Consider the following 21,504-nt stretch of genomic DNA (forward strand, 5'->3'; position numbering starts at 1 on the left):
ACCTGTCACCACGTGACTCTGTTACACTACCAATGACTATATTCCTTATGCCATACTATTTAAAAAAAAATAAACAGCAATAAAAAATGCAGCTGAATAGTTCTTACTGATGACTTTGCCAGCACTAGGCAATTGTGTTGTGATCTGAGGTGCGTAAGTTCTAAGATGCAGTTTTTAAGTGGCATACGGATTATCTAAGTAAACACTACAGTCAGATAACCATTTTTCTATGTATAAAATCATTATTTTGGAATTGTGGAAATCTGACAATAAGAAAGTTTCCTAGGGGGCGCCTGGGTGGCTCAGTCAGTTAAGTATCTGACTCTTGATTTCGTCTCAGATCATGATTGCATGGTTGTGAGATCGAACGCCTTATCATCAGGCTCTGAGTTGACTGTGGAGCCTGTTTAAGATTCTCTCATTCTCTGGCTCTCAAAAAATAAATAGAATAGAATAGAATAGAATAGAATAGAATAGAATAGAATAGAATAGAATAGAATAGAATAGAATAGAATAGAATAGAATATCTAAAAAAAATAGTTTTTTAGTTCTTTAGGTTTTAGCATCATTTAAGCCATAAGCTAGATCAGGGTTTCTCAGTGTCAGCACTATTAATGTTTTAGGACAGTTGATTCTTTGTTGTCAAGGGCTGTCCTGTGCATGGCAGTATTTTAGCAGCATTCCTGTCCTTTACCCACTGGAAGTCAGCAGCCCTCCTCCCCAAGCTGTCCCGAGACATTGGCAAATATCCCTGGGGGAAGGGGCAATATTGCTCCCAAATGAGAACCACTGAGCTGCATTGATCAATGGGGCTGATTATTTAGCAAATTATTTTAAAAAGTCACAAGATGTAACTTTTTTTGAAGGAGTGCTTCTAGAAGGAATGAGTAATAAGATTCTGCAGCTAGCCTAACATCCTGTATGCTAGAGAGAGACTACCTTACAAACTTGAAGAGCTGTTCATATTGCATTACTATGACTATATTCTATTCTTTAAAACTGTTTTCTCTGAGATTCGTGGACAAAAGATTTGAAATTCATATAGGTGAAATCCTGATATAATCTAGGCTTTCCTTTCTAAAATAAACAATAGTAACAACACTGTGTATTAGACTTTCCTGTGGGATTTGATCTGTTAACGCACCTACGCATTACAGAGAAATGGCAAGATAAAGATGCAGTTGGGTTTTAGTCACAACGTGGGGAGGTATTAAATGTATTTTAGTCACTCAAATTTCTCCTCATTTAACATTCTGTGCTCCTCCTGGAACCATGCCGAACTGGAACCAAAAAGCAGCGCTGGCCCTGGTGATTTGGGGCGCCTCAGGCAGGACCACAGAATGAGTTGACTTGAGGTGCCTCCTCAGCAATCATCTCCATTTTCTGGGGTTCTTATCCACTAAACTGGCCTTTGCAGGAAGAGAAGGCAAACGCTCCTGCTGGTTCTGCAAGCAGGCTTTCTGGCCACTGACTCCCTTCCACGTTCCAGATTCTGTTTCTGAGACGTTCCTGTCCATCCCCAGTGCCAGCGCTCTAGGTGGCAGTTTCCCTGACCTCGTTATCTAGGCACAAAAGTGGGCGGTTGGGGTGGGGGTGAGCTGTTATTGCTCACCCTGAGATCACCCCAGCAGATCATCCTTGGCCAGATCTGGACACTGAGGTCCCCAAGCAAATACCCAATTTGTTGGAAGCTACAGAAATTGCATTTAAAAGGGAGCATTAAAAAATGATCCCTCTAACCCACAAAACCCAAAAGGGGCAAACTTGTTAAAAATCCTGAACCTTAGATGGAAGAGGGGTCCTCAAAGGGTCTCTTCCATAGCACCTTGCCTTGGGCAGATGTGTCATTACCATCATCATTTTCCAGGGGAAGGAAGATCCAGAGAGGTGAGTCACTTAAATCACAGCTGGTTTAGGAGCCAGAGGGAAGTGGGCTCAAGAGAGCCGGCCTCCTAGTTTAGTGCTGCTTTGATTGTGCTGTGCTGTACCAGATGGATTTAAATGGGCATTTTAGTATTCGTCATACTTAACAACTTGCCGAGTAAGGTTTGTATTAGTTTCACCATGGCTGTTAAAAAAAAAAAAAAAAAAAACCCTTTTTTGAAAAGGGTTTCTGTAGTGCCTGGGTGGCTCAGTTGTTTAAGCATCTGACTCTTGATTTTGGTTCAGGTCATGATCTCGTGGTTCTTGAGTTCGAGCCCAGTGTTGGGCTCTGCACAGCAGTGAGGAGCCTGTTGTGGATTCATTTTCTCTGTCTCTCTCTCTCAAAATAAATAAATAAACTTAAAAAAGAAAAAAGAAAACAATACTCAATTCTGCCTCACTGGCTTTATTATAGCACGAACATTTTTGTTCTCTGACAGTGTGGAGCCTGCTTGGGATTCTCTCTCTCTCTCTCTCTCTCTCTCTCTCTCTCTCTCTCTCTCTCCTCCCACTCCCCCAAGATAAATAAACTCTTTTTTTTTAAGAGGATTTCTTCATCCGTCATAGGTAGCTGAAGGGCGTGACACTATTGGTGGAAGAAATGCTGAGCTGCGTCTCCAGTGCCCTTAGGTGGCAATACCAGAGAATCCCAGGCGTGAAAACATCAGCTGGATGGCCTCCGCAAACAGCAGCACCAGAGATCAGCCCCTGGAATACCAACTGTGTACCTCAGAGTGACAGATGAGCTCTTCAGAGCCAGAGTCTGGTATGTGAAGAAGCCTTCTTATAACACAAATTTTCCTCTTGTGCAGATTCTTTTTTTTTTAATTTTTTTTTAATTTTTTTTTTCAACGTTTATTTATTTTTGGGACAGAGAGAGACAGAGCATGAACGGTGGAGGGGCAGAGAGAGAGGGAGACACAGAATCGGAAACAGGCTCAAGGCTCTGAGCCATCAGCCCAGAGCCTGACGCGGGGCTCGAACTCACGGACCGCGAGATCGTGACCTGGCTGAAGTCGGACGCTTAACCGACTGCGCCACCCAGGCGCCCCTTGTGCAGATTCTTAAACACAGTAATTGCTCATTGGTCCCAAGTTGGTATCCTTCCCCCTCCACCATTTGGTTCGACTGAATTTTATTTTAGTGCACTTATTTTGGGGCACCAGAACATGAAGGGAAAACACAGATGAAGTGATGTAAAATGATGCTTAAATACACAGGAAAAATCCAAAAGGCCCCATGGTCTAGGCTGCCAAGTAGTCACACATGGACCCCTCGAGACTGGGACCATAGCTCCATGGTCCTCCTACTCTCCTGGAGGCTTAATCTCCCTGCCTGTAAAATGAGACTGACAGCCATCACACAAGAATGTTCACAAGACAATAACACAGGCGTACGAAGTGTCCAGTGAATAAAGGACTTAATTTAAAATATCTCTTACTCAAGGCTACAGAAGTTTCTTTAAAAAAGTTAGAATGACGACTGATCAGAGATAAATACATTGGAATCTGGGAGTGAGATCGATTGATCAGCAAACAGTTTCCATTAATATAATGCCATCATCTCTAACAACTTATACTTCTTAAGTACCGCACATAGACTTCTTTTAGAAACCATGAAAACATTATGAATGGGCACATATCCCAATGTTTCTGGGAGTACTTTGCAATGATGGGACGGTTTCTCTTAATGACAGACTGAAGTTAGAGGCAGATGCCTATCCCTCAGTGGTGTACCCTCTGACACCTTTCCCTCTAAGGAAGCAATTATTTCCTTTTCGTTCATCAAAGGTTATATAGCAAATAAATGACTCAGGTTGTCTCCTGGGGCTAAGAAGAGGTCCTTAATGCTCAACCAGGCAACCACCTTTCAGCCATCCATGTTCACTCTGTGGAACCTCCATACAGACCCTGGAAGAAGCACTTGGCCGCAAAAGCACCTTAGCCTTTAGAAAGGCATTAGTTCATGGATTCAAAAGTTGTATAGAGGCTTTGGTTTCAACAACTAAGAAATTATGTATGTGGCCAAAGACATGAGGAAAACAGGGAAAAGGGAAACAGTTTGATACAAATGGATGGTCAGGTTGTACATAGTTTTTGTTTTAAAAAGTAATTTTTCTTACCGCAGAAGATAGTGTTGTTACAAATACTTACTGAGAAAGTAAGTTTCAAAAGTTTATGTTCACAGAAAGCTTTGCACCAAAGGACAGGGCATGTCCAATGGAAGAAGTAATATGTAGCATTCAAATTATAAGCTTAGTCATTGTCTTGCAGCAGAGGAAGATTAAGCACAAGGCTGACTGTCCAATGCTCCATCAGCAGACCAGTGAATTCGTAGGTTCTCAGAATGTAGGGAACCAGATTAAGCACTCAGATTTAAGAAACAATCAAGCTTAAAGGTACACTAAATATAACCCATACTAATGGATAATAATGGACAGGCTTTATTAAAAATGCACATATTAAATCTTCACGAAACACTTTTAAAAAGCTCTGTGTATGACTGTTACCTCCGAAGGTCTTATTATATGCCGTTTGCCTCTCGGAGCTTCAAAAAAGAGTTGTTCTTTGGCACCCGAATTAACTTGCAATAATTTTCCTAGTATGATAGAATGAAGCAAAAAGACAATTAACATCTGCATTTATCTTTCTGTTGTAAAGATACAAGCACGGTTGCAACTATTTTGATTCATTTTAATCAGGCTCATAAACTGAGCAAATGAATGCTGGATTATCCAGAAGTGCACGTAAAGTCAATTATATGGCAGGGCAGAAACCCCAAAGCTATGAATTTTTTAATGCGGGCCTCATAAAATCTGACCTTGCACATCCCTCATAGAATCAAGCCTGCTAGGTTTTACTCTGTTATGAAAGGAATATCTGTTTTTCAAAAGCTTGACTAAATCTAGGCTTTTTGCTCATTTTCCTGGTTGCACAAATGTGTAGTAAAAGGAAACTGCTTTGGCAAGAATTGTGGCATCACAAGTGAGAACCTTGTGGTAAGCACTCACATTTACCCAGGTCTAAATTCTAAATTTGTACTTTAAAGCCTAGAAACTAGAAGATAGTGACACATAAAACAACATACAAATGCTTGCCCTCTCCCCCTATCTTACTTGAAAAATTGTAAAGAAATCCAAGATTTTCCCAAAACAACACGTTGAGCAAAAACAGTCTTTCGATCTGATGTAAAATTAAAATCTAGTAATCACTATGATTAATGTTGAAGAAGAATAGACACCCTGATTCTCCTCTTTACACCTCATTGATCCTTTATGGCTTGAAATTTAAATGACTCAAAAGACACACACTCTAGTATTTTTTTCAGCATTTTAAAATCATGGGACATTTCAAACACATATAGAAGTAAGAAGGATATACAAAACCTCTACCGCCCAGTTAATGTTCAGTTTCAACAGTTATTAGCACATGGCCAGCCCTGTTTCATGAGCCTCCACTCAAGGCTTTCACCCCACATGATTTCGAAGCAGATGTCCCAATACTTCATTGGTAAAAAATTCAGTGTACATTTACATCATATATTTCTTCCCCTGCTCTCTTTCCCCCCATAACTCTGTACATCTAGTAGTCTTGAAATGTCTTTCTTGCAAAAGTAATATCAAAATAACTTGTCATGGTCTTTAACGTTTAAGTGGGTGCCACCTGGGTCTGAAATCTAGTTTGGCTAACCTTCAGAAGTTACAGGTCTATTTCTCAGTGAATAATTAAAAATAAGGCTAATTTTGTAACTGAAAACCTTAATTGTTTCTAATTTGCTGGGTTATAATATGGTGATGAGGGGCCTCGACTGTGAGGAGCAAGTGAATTTGAAAAAGTTTCTTTTGAAATGGGCACATTTCCCTGAATTTATGGCTGAATGTATATAAACAAACTAGGTAGTTAAATTAGCTTTGGCTATTTAGTATTGTAAGAAAATGAATAATATTTCTCCAATGAACTAAATAGACCTACAAAGTATTTTTTAGTATTTTAAAGAAAACTCCAAAATTATAATAGTTAAGTGAAATACTTTAAGACTGCAAAATTATTAGAGGATCTAAACACAAGACACAGGCACCAGAATGCTGTGTAGCACCATAGACACCTGTGGGGTACCAACCTGGCTCATGTCCCACCCCTGAGAACTTCCTTCCCACCTTGCCTGGACCCCTGTGGTTGTGTTTGTCCTCTGGTAGAAGACGTTGCCCCAGACGCTCCCAGAGCCTGACCCAGTCAGGCTGCAGATGGGAGTGGGCACTCAAATTCTCTTTCCTGAAACTTAGGATCTGGGAAACTCAATCAGTGGGTGCCTAGCTGGGATAAGATGGACTTTGGAACTTAGGGTGACTTTGGGGGGCAACAGAACAGACCATGTGCAAATGAATGAAGGAAAGTTGTCCTGCAGAGACAGGGGCCGAAATCCGACACCAGACCCAGGAGAGCAGTAGACTCTGAAATGAGCTGCCTCACAGCAGGAGAAGAGAGAGGAGGGAAGTGCCTGCTTGCTTTTCTGGTTCATTCCTAAAGCCAGTTCCTCAGGAGATGTTGCTTCTTGCTCTTAGATTCTATGAGCTATCCCTATATCTTCCAAATAACCTCATTCTTTACTATTATTTAGAAAATTTAAGCTGAGTGGGTTTGAGTTCCTTGCAACCAAGGATGTGAAGAAATTTTTAAAACTGCAGCTATTCTTATATTAGGAAAGAGGAATTATGGGTATGATTCCCACTCCAACCCCAACCCCCTACCATATTCTTTACTGCAGTTACTACTTTATTTTTTCAAGCACACAGAAAATATTTAGGTCACCACTCTTTTTTTCTGCTGCCTCTGCTCTGTCATAAAGGCACTGAAATATTCTGAGAACAGAAGCAAAGAGCAAAAAATCTGTATAATCCATGTATAATTGCCACTTAGTAGCAATAACTCTATTCTTTCAAAAGTGTCACATTTTTATTCACTAGAAATGTCTACTCACAAGGTGGAAGAGAATCAGAAGAGCCAGATGTCCTCATTACTAAGCAGGTATAGGAAACCACACACCCTGAAGGTGGATAGAGCTATATAATCCACGAAATGATTCACACCCATCATTCTAGTTGTTATATAATTTTTAAGTTAGAACAATTCCAAAATTCAAACTAAATGTACCAAATATATCAGATCATTTGCAATGAAAATGGGAACGAGAGTTCTATTATGGCCCAAACTGTTGACTGGACTTATAGTCCTGATATTTCTAGAAATGAACTAATATCAACTAGGAAATATTCTTCCAAATTTTATCTCTCTCCACATTTCCCCCCTTCTCAGCAGCTTTCATTCAGGGGCAGCTGACATTCCTGCAAAAGGCTGATGGGCTTTTTGGTTCCTTAGGACCCATGGTTGCCATGGACACGAGAGGCTGTGCCACCCCCTACCCCTGATGAGCCAGCTGGCTCTAGCAAATGTGTTCACTATTTTTGACAAGATCAAAGGCATGAAATAGAACCCTGCTCCTAAATTCTGCTCTCTGCCCTTACCGGACCCTCAAGGCCCTGCTGTGAAAAACTAGGCTGGTCTTGAGGCAGTATGGCACATTCCTGAGGCCAGCCACTTTGGGAACTGGGATATCAGGAGCACAATACCAACATGACACATGCCTCATGGCAATCAAATTGGAGTTAAACCAGGGAAGGTCCATGGGCATACTTGCTCTGATTCTCCAGGTAATATAACTCCTCCCTGAAAATCAAAAGTATTCTATTTTCCTCTCCGTCCATAGAACACATTTGGTCTGACACTCTCACCTGACCAAAGGGGCCACATAGGACAGGAGATGAGGCAGGTTTTCAAAGACCTCAGCCTCCTTACTCCCAGTGCCTTTTCTATCACCCTGAGCTCTGGTTGGACCACAGAAGCTGGCTTAGGGCAAAATTGTGGAAATAGTGAGGTTTGCTCCTCTGCCTGCAAAGTGATGGCTCTACATTGGGGGCCTTTATATATAAAGACTATCGCCTCCATGATTGCAACCCACTGATCCTGGCCAAGATCTTGTTCTTTCCACCTAGGACTTACTCCTCTTTATAGCCCTAGCATCCAACACAGGACCTACACATTTGCAGGTTAAAAAAAAAAATCCCCAAATGCAAATAAAAACCAAAATAAGATACCATTTCATGCCTATAAGGATGGCTATTATAAAAAAGACTTCCTCCCAAACCAGAAAATGGCAGGTGTTGGTGAGGACGTAGAGAAACTGGAACACTTGTGCCCTGTTGGTAGGAATGTCAAGTGACACAACAGCTGTGCAAAATAGTATGGTGGCTCCTCAAGAAGTTAAAAATAGAATTACCATTTGATTCAGCAATTCCCCTTCTGGGTAGATGCCCCAAAAGAATTAAAAGCAGGGTCTAGTACACTCACGTTCATGGCAGCATTATGCACAATAGCTAAAAGGTGGAAACAACACACGTGTCTGTCTGTAGATAAACAAAATGTGGCATATATACACTTTGGAGTATTATTCAACTTTAAAAAGGACGGAAAATAAACAAGAATTTTTTTTTTTAATACTAAAAAAGGGGAGGGGGTGCCAGGGTGGCTCAGTCAGTTAAGAGTCTGACTCTTGGTTTCCGCTCAGGTCATGACCTTGCGTTTTTGTGAGTTCGAGCCCTGCATTAGGCTCTGTGCTGGCAGCACAGGAACCCGCTTGGGGTTCTCTGTCTCCCTCTCACTCTGCCCCTTGCCTACTTGCACTGTCTCTGTCTCTCTCAGAATAAATGAATAAATTTTAAAAATTTTAAAAAGGAAGGAAATTCTGACACATGCTATAATATGGATTAATCTTGAGGACATCATGTTAGGTGAAATGAATCAGTTACAAAAAGACAAATACCATATGATTCCACTTGCATGAAATACCTCGAGGAGTCAAATTCATAGCGACATAAAGTAGAATGGTGGTTAGCAGGGTCCGGGAGAAGGGGAAAAGGGGAGCTCTTGTCTGATGGGTATAGAGGTTCGGTTTATAGAAATGGACAGTGGTGAAGGTTGCACAACAGTATGAATGCAGTTAATGCCACTGAACCGTACATTTAAAAATGGTTAGGATGGTAAACTTTATGTGTATTTTACCAAAATTAAAACAAATGTAAAAGAGTCTTCCCCATTGAAATTGATTCTTCCTATGTCCCATTTTCTCTTATAAATAATATGTAACATGTGAATAAGAACCAAGTGTAGCCTCCAGTGACCACTGTCATGGTGGGATTTCACATATTGTGCTATGTATTTTGTGGGTGTTGGATTCCCAACAAAACACACTGTACTCTATTCTACAGATGCATAAGGCTGCCCCTGACTGTTCTAAATTCTCCTCCCAACATGACATAAATCGGGACATTAGCAAGAGAATTTACAGGGGAAATCACTGTCTTTTTTTTTTTTTTTTTTTTTTTTTTTTAACAATGAAGCAGAGAACATCCAAGAAGTGTGGCTGAGAAGCAGCTGTCTCCCTCTATCTGTTTGGCCTCAATGGTTCCTAGAGGACTGTCAGGCCACCAGTGTCACCTCTGATCACAAATGCCAGCCTAAGCCCTCGGCGCTGTGTCTGGCAGGGAGGGCTCTGACATGAAAGTGAGAGAGACTTATCTGATCTCCCTTTGCCCTTGTTGGGACTTGCACCTCTCGCAGTAAAGAGCATGCTTTCTTCCATCTATTGCACTATATAAAGTGCCTGAAAGTTGTAAGGCTCAAATAAAGTCCAAATTCCAATGCATCAAGTACACTTACACATGAATACCTGCTTGGCAGAAGGATCAGTCTATGGCCAGTACTTCAAAAAAAATACTTGAAATAAAATATTCTGGCAACTCTGAAATAATCTCTATTTGGTGGAAGATCTCAGCACCTCTTTCTCCTGACTGATTTTAGTTGCTTTTCCACTCCAGGCTTATTCATCCTTCCAAAGATGGCAGAAAACACCCCCCTCCTGCCCCACCTCTAAATCTTTTAGAATTACTTAATTACCTCCAGGATAAAGTTCAGTGCTCAGCTTCCTAGTAGGAGGTAAAGGTTCCTTTGCATCCTGTCCTGGTCTTTCCCCCCACATTCATCTCTCTTCTCGCCCTTAGTCACTCAATATTATTATTTCTCAATTTCCCCTGTTTCTCCCACCTCCTCATCTTGACATGTCATGTTCCTTCTGAGCCTGGAATGCTTCACCATCTGGTGAACTTCTGATCATCTTTCAAGATCTACCTTAAAGGACACTGCTTCTGTGAGGCTCCATGGACTCCCCTGTTGTGAGCTCCTTCCTTAGAGACACCACTGGGCTTGGTGCTTTCTACCATGGTCAACTAAAACTCCTTTCAAAACCGGGACCCTGCCCATTCCTAAATGCCTACTCCAAACTCTAACAACAGCTAAGTCCCTGGGATGAGATTTAAAAGTGACCCCCCCTGGGGCAATGATGCTCCATCTTGGGTGCTGAATGCTGACATGGCCCACTCAGAGGCCCTGCATAACACCTCCCTGTGACTCTCCAGTTCTTGTCCCCATGCCTTAACATTTGGGCAACTATATTTTTCAAGCACAAGTATGTCTCCCCCACTAAATTATAAACTCTTGTGGACTACTACAGGAACTGTGTCTCACTTCTGAATCATCCACATTTCCTGCCTTAAGACTTTGCACATGTAGAAACTAGATTTGTTAAATAAACAGGCAAATTCCCATGGCATCTGTGGGCATGACTTGCAGGAGGTAGGGGGTCGGCTGGGAGTTTTGGAGAGCAGGGTAACTTCAGGTGAGCTGCGTGCAGAGTTCTACCTCTGTCAGAACACGAAAATTGCTAGAGACTTCTTGGGCAGTTCTCGGGGAGGTGAAGCATTGGTAGAAAAAGGAAAACAGTAAGGAGGAGATACAAGGCAAGGACAAGGAACGCCAAACCCAAAGGTGAAGTGGTGGCTTGCCAGGGTAACAGAAGGCATCGTGTATCTTCAATGGTCTTAAAACTCAATGGCTTGAATTAACAATAATAATAGTAGGAGTAGTGGTGGTGGTAATAAGACAGAAAAACTACGCAAAATGTTAACGCAGGTGCCCCTGCGTTGTAAAATTACAGTTGCTTATATTTGCTGTGGGTTCTCCACTCTGTCTTTCTCTAAAGCTCCACTGTTCTTCTCTCTGGAAACATGTATGAATGGATATTGACTTTTTTGAAACAAAAATTTTGTCGTGAAAGCCACAACATACATTACCTCTAGAGTCCCAGTCAATATGGGTAATATAACTAGAAGCACCTTTACAGATGCCCACCCGTTTGCTTGTCAGTACGTTGTAAATATCCACAAAGTTATCATGGGATGCCACGGCAAGGTATTTTCCTGTATCTGTAAAGAAAAACATGCAATTAACACCCAAACATTTTAGACAAGAATTTACTTCCAGGAACTTATTTCAAATGGGGAAAAGGTCAAGGAAGTATTTAAAGAGTCCACTCTCACAAATTTTTGCCCCAAACACATTCTAGAAAGTTTCTGCTTTAATCTTTACCTTTTGAAAATTTAATATCAGAGATCATTTCTTTTCTGTGATGGAAGGAGACCATGTCTTCAACAGTGTCAGCATTTACGACCAGGAAACTCCCATCATTCAAGCCAACTGCTAAGGCTTTCCCATCAGGGGAGAAGGCACAGCATCTTCCACCTACAAAAGAATCCACAAAGAACAGTTATTAACCAGGATTCTACTATCAAACATATTCAATGAAGAGATGGAGAAATGTGCCTATGTGCATTATGCATAGACATGTTACTGTGCCTTTAACACTACTTGTGAGGAAAACTAAAACTTGGTCATTTAAAATATATCTTCCTGGGGTGTCTGGGTGGGTCGGTCCATTGAGCGTCCGACTTCAGCTCAGGTCATTATCTCACTGTTCGTGGATTCGAGCCCCGCGTCAGGCTCTGTGCTGACAGCTCAGAGCCAGGAGACTGCTTCGGATTCTGTGTCTCCCTCTCTCTGCCCCTCCCCACTCAGGGTCTGTCTCTGTCTCTCAAAAATAAACATTGAAAACAATTTAAAAAACATATCTTCCCTTCAAACCCAAGGACAAAGATCAGAATGCTAAAAAACAAAACAAAACATTTTCACTTTGAGGTTTATCCATTCGTTTCTTACTACTTGAATACTGGGATTTTCAAAAGACACATGGAGTCAACGGATGAAAGGAGCGAAAGATTAAGAAAACCAGTATCTTTGTTCCCAAGAAAAGAGAGGATACTTATAAATGGGAATTCTGGAATTCAATTTCTAGAAATCGTTTTTTGGTTATCATGACCTACACCCAAAACTTGCTTCAGAGACCTTGTGGATCTTGTAGTCACTCCAAGTCTGATCCACGGATCATAATGTGTGACTCTACAGGTGAAAGATTTTATCTTGCCTCTTCTGTACTGGATAACACTCTCTCAAGAGGTGTCTACAAAACTAAACAGTATGGGCTGACAGGGCTCCATGAGCAATGTTTTGTACTGCTCTCTGCAGGGTCACAGGGAGACATTTCTGAATGAGTATGGACTCTGCTGGGGGAGTGGTGGTATTTAATAGGATATCTGTTTAAGAATAGCACCCCCCCCCCCCAACCCACCTTACTGTCAAGGCTTTGGTAAGCAGAGCTCCGGGCATGGAAAAGTCACACAGCATTGTGCTAAGGCATTCCAAAGTCAGCTTCCACACAATCCCCTCCATCACTGTTCATGGTATGCTGAAAGCCATGTTATACCAGTAACTTCAAATTGACTTATCTAAATTATATCTTCATTCATTCACTCAGTAATAGGTTATTTATGTACTGCTATGAGTCATGCATAATGCATGACTAGCATTAGTCATGGCATAGCACCTAGCATGGTGCTAGGGCCAAGAGGACAAAAGACAAACCTGTCCTTGAGGAGAGTCATCAAGATTAGGTTAGCCATATATTTTAGTGAACAAACCATGACACTTCTGAGAGTGAAAGGAAAAGCTATTAATAATTATACAGGGACAAGCTTTCTAAACTGGGTGGAAAGGTCAGCCCATCTAAGATACATTAGTAGATGTTCTTTTGAACTAAGAGTTAACCTAGTGAATAAAGCCCACTGTCTGACATTGAAGTCACTCACAAGGAGGTCTTGGTGTATCATTTTCCCAGTATAAATTAGTGCTCAAATGATTCAATCAGGTAGTGGTTTAAGAGCACAGGCTTTGGACTCAGACATGGGTCTGAATCCCGGCTCCACCACTTACTAAGGGTCCACAAGTCCACTGTAAAGAGAGGCTATAGTATGGCAGAGAAAAACAGCCTCAAGCAGTAGCCACAGGTGTGCTCTCTGAAGCCATGCTGCCTGGGTTTGAATTCAGTTCCGTCACCTACTAGTGGTGTAAGACCAAATGCAAATTGTTAGTAGTCACTGGCTCAACAATATTAGCCACCATTGTTACTATCGTCTTGACATCTTCTCTCGTTTTATCCCCCTAGAGTACATTCTCCACATCTCTCTCACTTGTAAAGCTACCAGGTACAAGTATTTTAGGGCCAGACCCCAATCTCATCCTTTCCTGAGAACTTTTACAAATCCTCTGAGCCTCAGCTCTCATGTTTCCTCCTTGATGAAGTTGTCCCTGGCAGCATGCCTTCCTCTGAGTCTCACCAGTCTCTCCACAGCACTCTCCACCCCACTCTGTGTCTTCTGCAGGCCTATGTAGATGGCATCGACAGGTTCCTTTGCCTTCTGGCTTTGATTGCCTTTGGCCAAGGGGGAGCATGGACAGGAGGCTCGTGGGAGGGAACGAGGAAAGAAGGGAGAACAGAGAGTCTGGGGTATGTACCCCCCCAGCAGCCTTCCCGTGGGCCCACTGCATGCTGGCTGCGTCCCCAGGCTGACGGATGGTCCTAGTTCCTGCCAGCCCCATCATCTCATACAGCTCTAACTTTCAAGGTTCCGGCACTGCTCTCTCTCTCCTCTTGCTCCTCCGGCCCAGGGCTGGTAAAGGCACCAGGCTGTTACTGGTGTTGCACTATCCCTGGTCACTTCTCACCACTCTGCCCACTCCTCTAACAAATGGTCTCCTTTTGAGACTCTCCTCCGATTGCTGTATTTGAATGGACCGTCTGTTGCTGGGCTCTGTTCAACTCTTGTCCACCTCTGACACTAGAGATGGGACCACTCACTGTGGGATCCCCAGTACCTGACACATAGCAGCTACTCACTAACTTGTACTTCCTGGTATACCTCTCTGTTCTGGTGCACATAGGGGTTAAATACAGGTTTACTCATTTTTTGATATTAACTATTTTTTTTTAATAAAACTGACTTTTGTTTTTCAGTAACAAAATCAGTTGTTAGAGGCTGTTAGACATAAAGATAAACAGCATTCTGGAAATCTGATGTGTTTCAACAGATTCCCATAGCTCTCCATGAGAAGAAGAAGGACATATTGCCCCCAGGTGGCAAACGTCTGTGCAATGCAAGGGAAATGAAGGAAATAGTAGATGAGGCCAGCCTTCTGGAATTTACGTCTGTAGCGAAGAACATTGAATTCCCATTCCCTTGCAGATCTGGGGGCATGTGACAGGCACACTCGGGAAATATTACTTGAGCAAATGAACGAACACACCACATTCTGTCGTTTGTAAATACTTTTACAGATGTGTAAGGTGATTGCATGTACCTTTTTTGAGCTTGCGCACTGCCAGCATGCGGTGCTGGGAGGATAATTCCCATATCCGGAGAGTTTTATCGTCGCTCACGGTTGCACAGATGGGCAGGAGAGGGTGAGCTGCCAGCCCCCACACTTCTCCTTCCATGTGCCCCTGTGGGAGAGGAAACAGGGCAAGACAAACGTGGCTCACGCTTCCTGGCTAGCCCTTTGGTGGCACTGCGCTGCATACCCAGCCGAAGAGGATCTTAAACAGCTCACAGTTTGAGCTTCCTTGAGCCAAGATGAAGGCACTAATTTTTTTTTTTTTCATCTGAACTTGAGTCTAAAGCTGGTCCTACATGATGCTGAAGCATTCACTGTAAAGCAAAACATGGACTCATTGCTCATAAGCTTTGTTCATAAGATGCCAAACATCTTTCCTTTTAGAAACATCTGGATGAATAAGGAAATGCCATCATTTTATCCTCTTGCTTGATATTGAGTTAACCCAGTATATATAGATACACATATACTTGGAAAACAGCTTGATCATGACATAAAACACCTTTTTCGATAAACTCATTTTCTAAAAGATATAGGTACCACCTATCTCTATAAGAGTAATATTCTTGCTCATTTAATTCCATTGTAGTCCTGTGAATGCATAGTATTTGGCAAAACAAAAGTAAAGAGAGCTCAGTTTTCAAATCAAGCGTCCTGGGAATAACTCAAGTTCAGTGTTGGTTCAGAAATTATTCTACCCAGTGTATATCAGAAAACTGAAAGGTGCTTAATTGACATTGGACCAATTCCATATACCTATATCATATCACAAACACACCTAACTGGATTAGAAATATTGAGATAAAACGATTTTAAAAATGAACAATTAGGAAGAAAATGACTCTGATTCCTACAATTTATTACTTGATAAAGCAGTGTAGAGAATAGATTCGTGCACAGAACAATAAAAGAGACCAGACTGTTCACTGAATTTCTGCTTTTAGTGGCTAATTATAAAAAGGCTTTGCTTAGTAAAGCAAAAATGAAGACCATACAGGCAAGTGAAAGGTGTTTGTACTTGGAATGCTTCAGGGAACAGGTGGCTTTCCAGAGAGAAACTGGATGATTCTGGTTTAACAGGGAAATTGTTTGAGCAAAAGAGTAATTTGGCAGAAGATACAAAGTTCCAAATAGAGCTGACATTCAACTAGCTGACAAGGGCCAAAGAGTGAATATATTGCATCTGGAGCACCTCATTAGTTTTCTAGTTGTCTTCCCATCTGAAGCCTCCTACCACAAAGGTCATGGTCAGAGGACAGGTCAGGTGTCAACCCCAGTGTTCCCCCAGAATGGATCTGCTTGGAGCCATTTCACAGACCAAGTTCCTTTTACATTTGGCTTGAGGACAGGACACACCTCTGAGATCCTTTTCAACAACTGTCTCATGTATTTACTTAGACATCATATTTCCCTAACGTGACAGGACTAAATTTCTGTGTAACATAGGAATGGACAGTGAGCAAGACAGGCTGGAAGTATCTCAAGTGGCAGAGGAATGAGCTTGGAATCTTACCTTCCTACTGATCACCCATAAAGCTGGTAGTAAATAGGTGCATAATTCAGAGTTGATTATATTCAAAGAATACACAATGGGAGTTTTCAGAACTCATCTCCTATCACTTCTCTCCCCCAACCCAGACTGCCTTCTCTTAATAAAAATAAGGAATCTATTTCAAGTGACATTGAGTTGCCATGTTATTGAAACTGGCAAAGTGGTTCTGACATCTTCCCACAGCAGGGTAGTTGATGGTCTTAATCATGCTTCCTGTTCCTTAACTTTCCCTCAGTGTCCAACCTCTCTCAGAGCAGGCCTGTGAGCCCCAAGAGGATAGGAAGCCCTATTCCACTGTGTACAGCATGTAGCACAAGGCTGATCTCAGCAGGAGCCCAACAAACACTGATTGAATTGAACTACTTAGTTCTGCTTAGGAGGAAATGGCAAAGGAGTGATAGACAAGAGGAGGAAAGAGAGATGCTGACAGAAAAGGAAAAGAATGGTACAAGCGTAAGGAGACAAGATGGTGGTAACCAACATTTTTTCTGAAGGTTCCACCAGCATTACTGACTGCCCATGGATCAGGAGGCCACGCCTTCTGCATGGCTCTCTGGCAGTCTCCATGCTGAGACATTTGGAGAACAGCCTGGTGTAGTGCAAAAGGAAAGGCTCTGGTATCTGACAAACCTTGGTTTGAAATCCAGCTCTATAGTTCTTAGCACATGGATGTGGACAATTTACTGGGCAGTGGGTCCCTCATCTTTTAAACAATTTCAACTGAGCAAATCTGTTGTGGAGAAATAAATTCTGTGCAACAGTATTGCCTGACACATAGTAGGCACTCAATAAGTGGTACTCGTGGCTGCTTTTATTATTAGAGCAACAGAAACAAATAGGGGAAAGAACAGAATTATAGAGAATGAAAGGCTAAAAGCTTTTATTTTCAAGTTTAAAAGATATTTAAATGAAATTAAGCTCAACTGTAATATTTTTTAAATTAGAAAACAGAATTTAAATCTTACAGTATTGTTTAAGTCATAATATAGTAAGGATGTGAACAAATATTTAGCAATATAGCATGTGTGCAAACAAATTAAAGTTCAAACACTCGGGCATTAGAAAGAAATAGTCACTTTTCAATAAAATTCAATAAGAAGTCATGGCCAGAAAGAAAAAGAGATTCATTGGGAAGGAAACAAAATCAAGATCAGCTGGAAAGCAGAGAAGTGACACCTCCTGGATGTACCTCCAGCACATTCTCAATCCTGTCTCCGAAGCACAATCAGCGACAGAGCTTTGGAGGTTTGTTTTTAACACGGAATTCTTTTTTAAACACATTCTTATTCGGGACATACTGAGTGGGGCTTGGGTACATGCATTTTTAAAACCTCACAGTGTTCTAAACCATGGTTATGTGTGCACACCTGTCTCCAAGGTGCAGCAAATCAGAGGGCCACTCTCAGTGGGATTTTGGGGTTCATCTCTAACATAGCAAGCTTGTAGGAGACAGAGATGGAGCTCCTCCACTGGACCCACAGAAATCCTGAAACTTATATAATCAGTGCATATTTTTTTTCACTCCACCTTCTGAATGTACCCCCACCCTCTTCCACGAGCCTCTTCCACCCATAAATAAGGTCCATCCATCACCAAATTGGGCAGGACTATCTGTCATCTCCACACACTCCCACCCCCTGAAGTGAGATTTTTTCACTTCACTGATCTTTGAAGACTCTGTTGATGTTTATTTTAATGTGATTTTACCTGAATATAATTCTTAAGGGGAGAGGGAGGGTAAGAAGTAGGTCATACATTTACATACCTCAAGACTGAGACTAGACTGAGGCATAAAATCTAAGGAGACACTTGCAGATTTGGTGTGAGTCGAGAAAATAATTTTTTGTGACAGTTTTCTAGATTGAGAAGAAATATACCTAAAAAGCCTCGTCCATAGCTGGACTTGATTTAGACAATGAGGTTACGGACTTTGAACAGATACTGTAATGGGATAACACTCTTGGGGACTCTAGGGGAGAGGAATGTACTCTTCATGTGGTAGGGATAGTAATAATCAGTGACCAGGGAAAAGAATGCAATGGACACATTCACGAGGTGACCCTCATGATTCTCCTGGTTTTCACTCCTGTGTAAGCCCTCCTTTTGAGTGTAGCATGACCTGTGGCTATTTGCCAGCCAATAAAATATGGCAAAGGATATGGATGTTCAACATTACATGTATTTGATGATATGATTATGTCATATAAGACCATATTGCCTATTTTTTTTTTCTCTTTCTTTTGGTGGCCTCAAGGAAGCAAGCAGCCATGTTGGGGAATCCCATGTGGCAAGGTTGTGTGCAGCCTCTAGGAGCTGAAGGTGGCCTTTGGCCAACAGCCAACAAGAAATGGAGCACTCTTGGGGCCGCTGGATGGCTCAGTTGGTTAAGCGTCTGACCCCGGCTCATGTCATGATCTCATGGTTCATGAGTTTGAGCCCTGCTTTGGGCTCTGTGCTAACAGCTCAGAGCCTGGAGCCTGCTTTGGATTCTGTGTCTCTCTCTGCCCTCCTCCACTTGCACTCTATCTCAAAAATAAATAAACATTAAAATTTTTTATAAGAAATGGAGCCCTCAGTCCTACAACAAGGAAGTGAATTTTGCCAACAACATGAGTGATCCTGGAGGCAGATCCTTCCTCAGGTGGACCTCTGATGAGACTGCAGCCGTTTACTGTAACCTTGTGAAACTTTAAGCAGAGGATCCAGTTAAGCCACACTTGGACTCCTGACCCACAAAAACCTTCAAATAAACATGTATTGTTTTAAGTTGCTAAATTTGTGGCAATTCATTATACAGCAATAGATAATTAACACAGCAGTTGCATAACCCTGAGACTGAGTACCTACTTACACACTGAACCCTAAGTGGCCTCCTTGCCTCACCCTAGTCCCGGCTCTGATGGGAACTGTGCTTTAGAATCTGTAAACTGTACCTGAACGAGCAGTGTCATTGGGCCGCTTTTGTCAATTTCCAGGATCTCCCCATTTTTTGTTCCCACCAGGATATGCCCATGTCCCAAAGTAATGGCACGAATTGAAGGGTTATCTTCCAAAAGCAAGCCTGAGGGGGGAAATACAGTACTTAATATTGCAAATATTATATTTAGTAGAACAACAACAAGAAGCCTGATTATTATATACATTCTGTCTTTGTAGTTCAAAAGCAGATACTAGGCAATCCCCCTCGATATTTCTACCAGGGGCTAAGAGCTCTAAATGCAGAAGAAGGAGAAGTGATTTGGTAATGGCCGTCTAAGAACGTTGGTACCATCTTTTCCATTCCTATGAAAAGAAAGATTCCTATTACGTATTTGGGAGTGGCACCTTTTGAGCTAGTTGACAATGCTGCTCTTTTAATGGCATAAGTCTTCAAGCATCTTTCAAACATGTCATCCCAGAGCTCCACAATTCCATCCTTTCCACCTGTTACAAAACCCTGCAAAGACACACGTGGGAAGAATTAAATATACATCAAAATGACAAGTTACCCACCCGGCCCCAAATGGGGTCCCCCTTGGGAAAAGCAGCTTTGTCTGTGTTTTCTTCCTAAGTATAGGAGACTGAAAAACTTGGTAACATAGAATATTAATATAATATTGGCTGGAAGCACGCTCCCCTACTTCTGCAGTGGATAGCATGTTCTCACTGTGTATTCTTTACATTTTCCTCAGACCTTTGGTTGGCACTTGGCACCCCGGGTCATGGATGGCCGATTCTGTGCCCAGCCCCCTACTTCAATGTGGGTACCTGGGGAATAGGACCAGCCTGAAAGCCTGGCAGAGTTTCTGGTACCTCATCTCTTCCTAGTGAATGAACTGGAATTAATGTTACAATTAAAAATGATTATTAAATACTTTAAAATTAAACACTTACTTCCAGGAGAGAACACCATTATTTACTAAGAGTAACTTAGGCAGTTCATGTAACAAAACTATCCTATTTTGTTCAGTGAACATCAATTTCCAGGTTAATTTTTATAAAACCTGGAAAGTAAAATGCCTAACATATTGTTTTACTGAACAGTGTTTGTTTGTTTGTTTGTTTGTTTTACTGAACAGTGGTTTTTATTCTCGTTCTAAGCTTATGATTTCTTGGCTTTACTAGTTTTCCTTTCCGGCAAATACATATACCAACCTGCTCTTAGGAAAATCCTTTTTTCGGATGAAAAATACTCAGTAATTAATTGTTTTCTTGGAGACTTAGTTTACTTTACTTCAGCGAAGTTCACGTGGAAATAATATTTTAAAGTTTTTTACCTTAAATTCTGTATTCTCATTATAGGTTTGTAGGGAAGATTTAATTCCCAAATTAAAATTTAAATCCGGTTTATTATGCTGTGTCATCCTCATCTTTTCCATGATGTTTCAGGTTAACTTACCAAGCAATAAAAGAGTTTAAACAAGTTATTGCACATGAACTTCTAGACCTGCTCAAATTTTGCATTCTACCTTAATCTTATCCAATGTGCACTTTCACCCAAAACAAATTTGCCAATAAGCAACAGCTTAACCACTAAAACAACCATTATAATTGCACATCTAATGAGGACCTACTTCTGTACCTGGATCAGAAGTTCCCTCCTGGGAACAGGTGAATGCAAAATGAGGACTGGCTTAGCTTTGTTGGCCTCCACTGTTTGGAGGTCAGAGAATACAGATAAACTGGTACCACCAGCAAGCTGGCGGTGATTGAAAAACAGGTTTTTCTGGCAAATGGGTTGAACAAAGTATTTTAGCAGTACTGACAGTGTGATCTTTCTTAAAAACAAACAAATAAAATCGCTGCAAGGCAGGAAGGTAGCTGGACAGATCAGGACAAAGGTGAACTTAAGTGGAGATATAGCAGATGTGATGATTAATTTTGTGTCATCTTGATCGGTCAGAGGGCGCTCTGATCAAATATTATTTCTCTATATATCTGTGAGGGTATTTCCAGATGAGAGCAGTATCTGAATTGGTGGACTCAACACACTTGACCTTAGCCAAAAGGCCGAGAAGCGATGAATTGGTGGACTCAATAAAGTAGATGGCCTTCCCCAAGGTGGGTGAGAATTGGATAATTCTTTGAGAGCTCAAATAAAAAAGTCAGAGGAGGGGGAATTCATCCCTGTTTTTCCTGTCTCACTGATCGAGCTGAATCATCTCATCTTTTCCCACCCTCAGACAGATTTACACTACTGGCATCCCTCGTTGCCTGGCCGTTGGACTTGCTGTGAATCAAACCACCAGCTTTCCAGGGTCTACAGCTTGCCGAGGGCAGAGTGGGACTTCTTAGTCTCCATAACTGCACGGACCAGCT

At 41.6% G+C, this 21,504-nt stretch overlaps 1 protein-coding gene across 4 annotated transcripts in view; it reads right to left on the reverse strand.

The window, feature by feature from the left end:
* Positions 1-21,504, reverse strand: part of EML6 (EMAP like 6) — a 282,419-nt gene that overhangs the window by 55,061 nt on the left and 205,854 nt on the right. For all 4 annotated transcript variants that reach the window (XR_015249223.1, XM_086701101.1, XM_025931862.2 and 1 more), the window contains exons 20-25: positions 19,531-19,642; positions 19,140-19,267; positions 14,622-14,763; positions 11,460-11,612; positions 11,165-11,296; positions 4,433-4,521 (exon numbers count right to left, since the gene is read on the reverse strand). Coding sequence is in view for 3 of the 4 variants with exons in the window: in XM_086701101.1 (XP_086557227.1) it covers positions 4,433-4,521; positions 11,165-11,296; positions 11,460-11,612; positions 14,622-14,763; positions 19,140-19,267; positions 19,531-19,642 (756 nt within the window). In the remaining variant the exon portion in view is untranslated. The remainder of the gene's footprint in view (positions 1-4,432; positions 4,522-11,164; positions 11,297-11,459; positions 11,613-14,621; positions 14,764-19,139; positions 19,268-19,530; positions 19,643-21,504) is intronic.

The sequence above is a fragment of the Puma concolor genome, chromosome A3 (genome assembly GCF_028749965.1).
Source record: "Puma concolor isolate L17-30 chromosome A3, mPumCon1.1.hap2, whole genome shotgun sequence".
Lineage (NCBI taxonomy): Eukaryota > Metazoa > Chordata > Mammalia > Carnivora > Felidae > Puma > Puma concolor.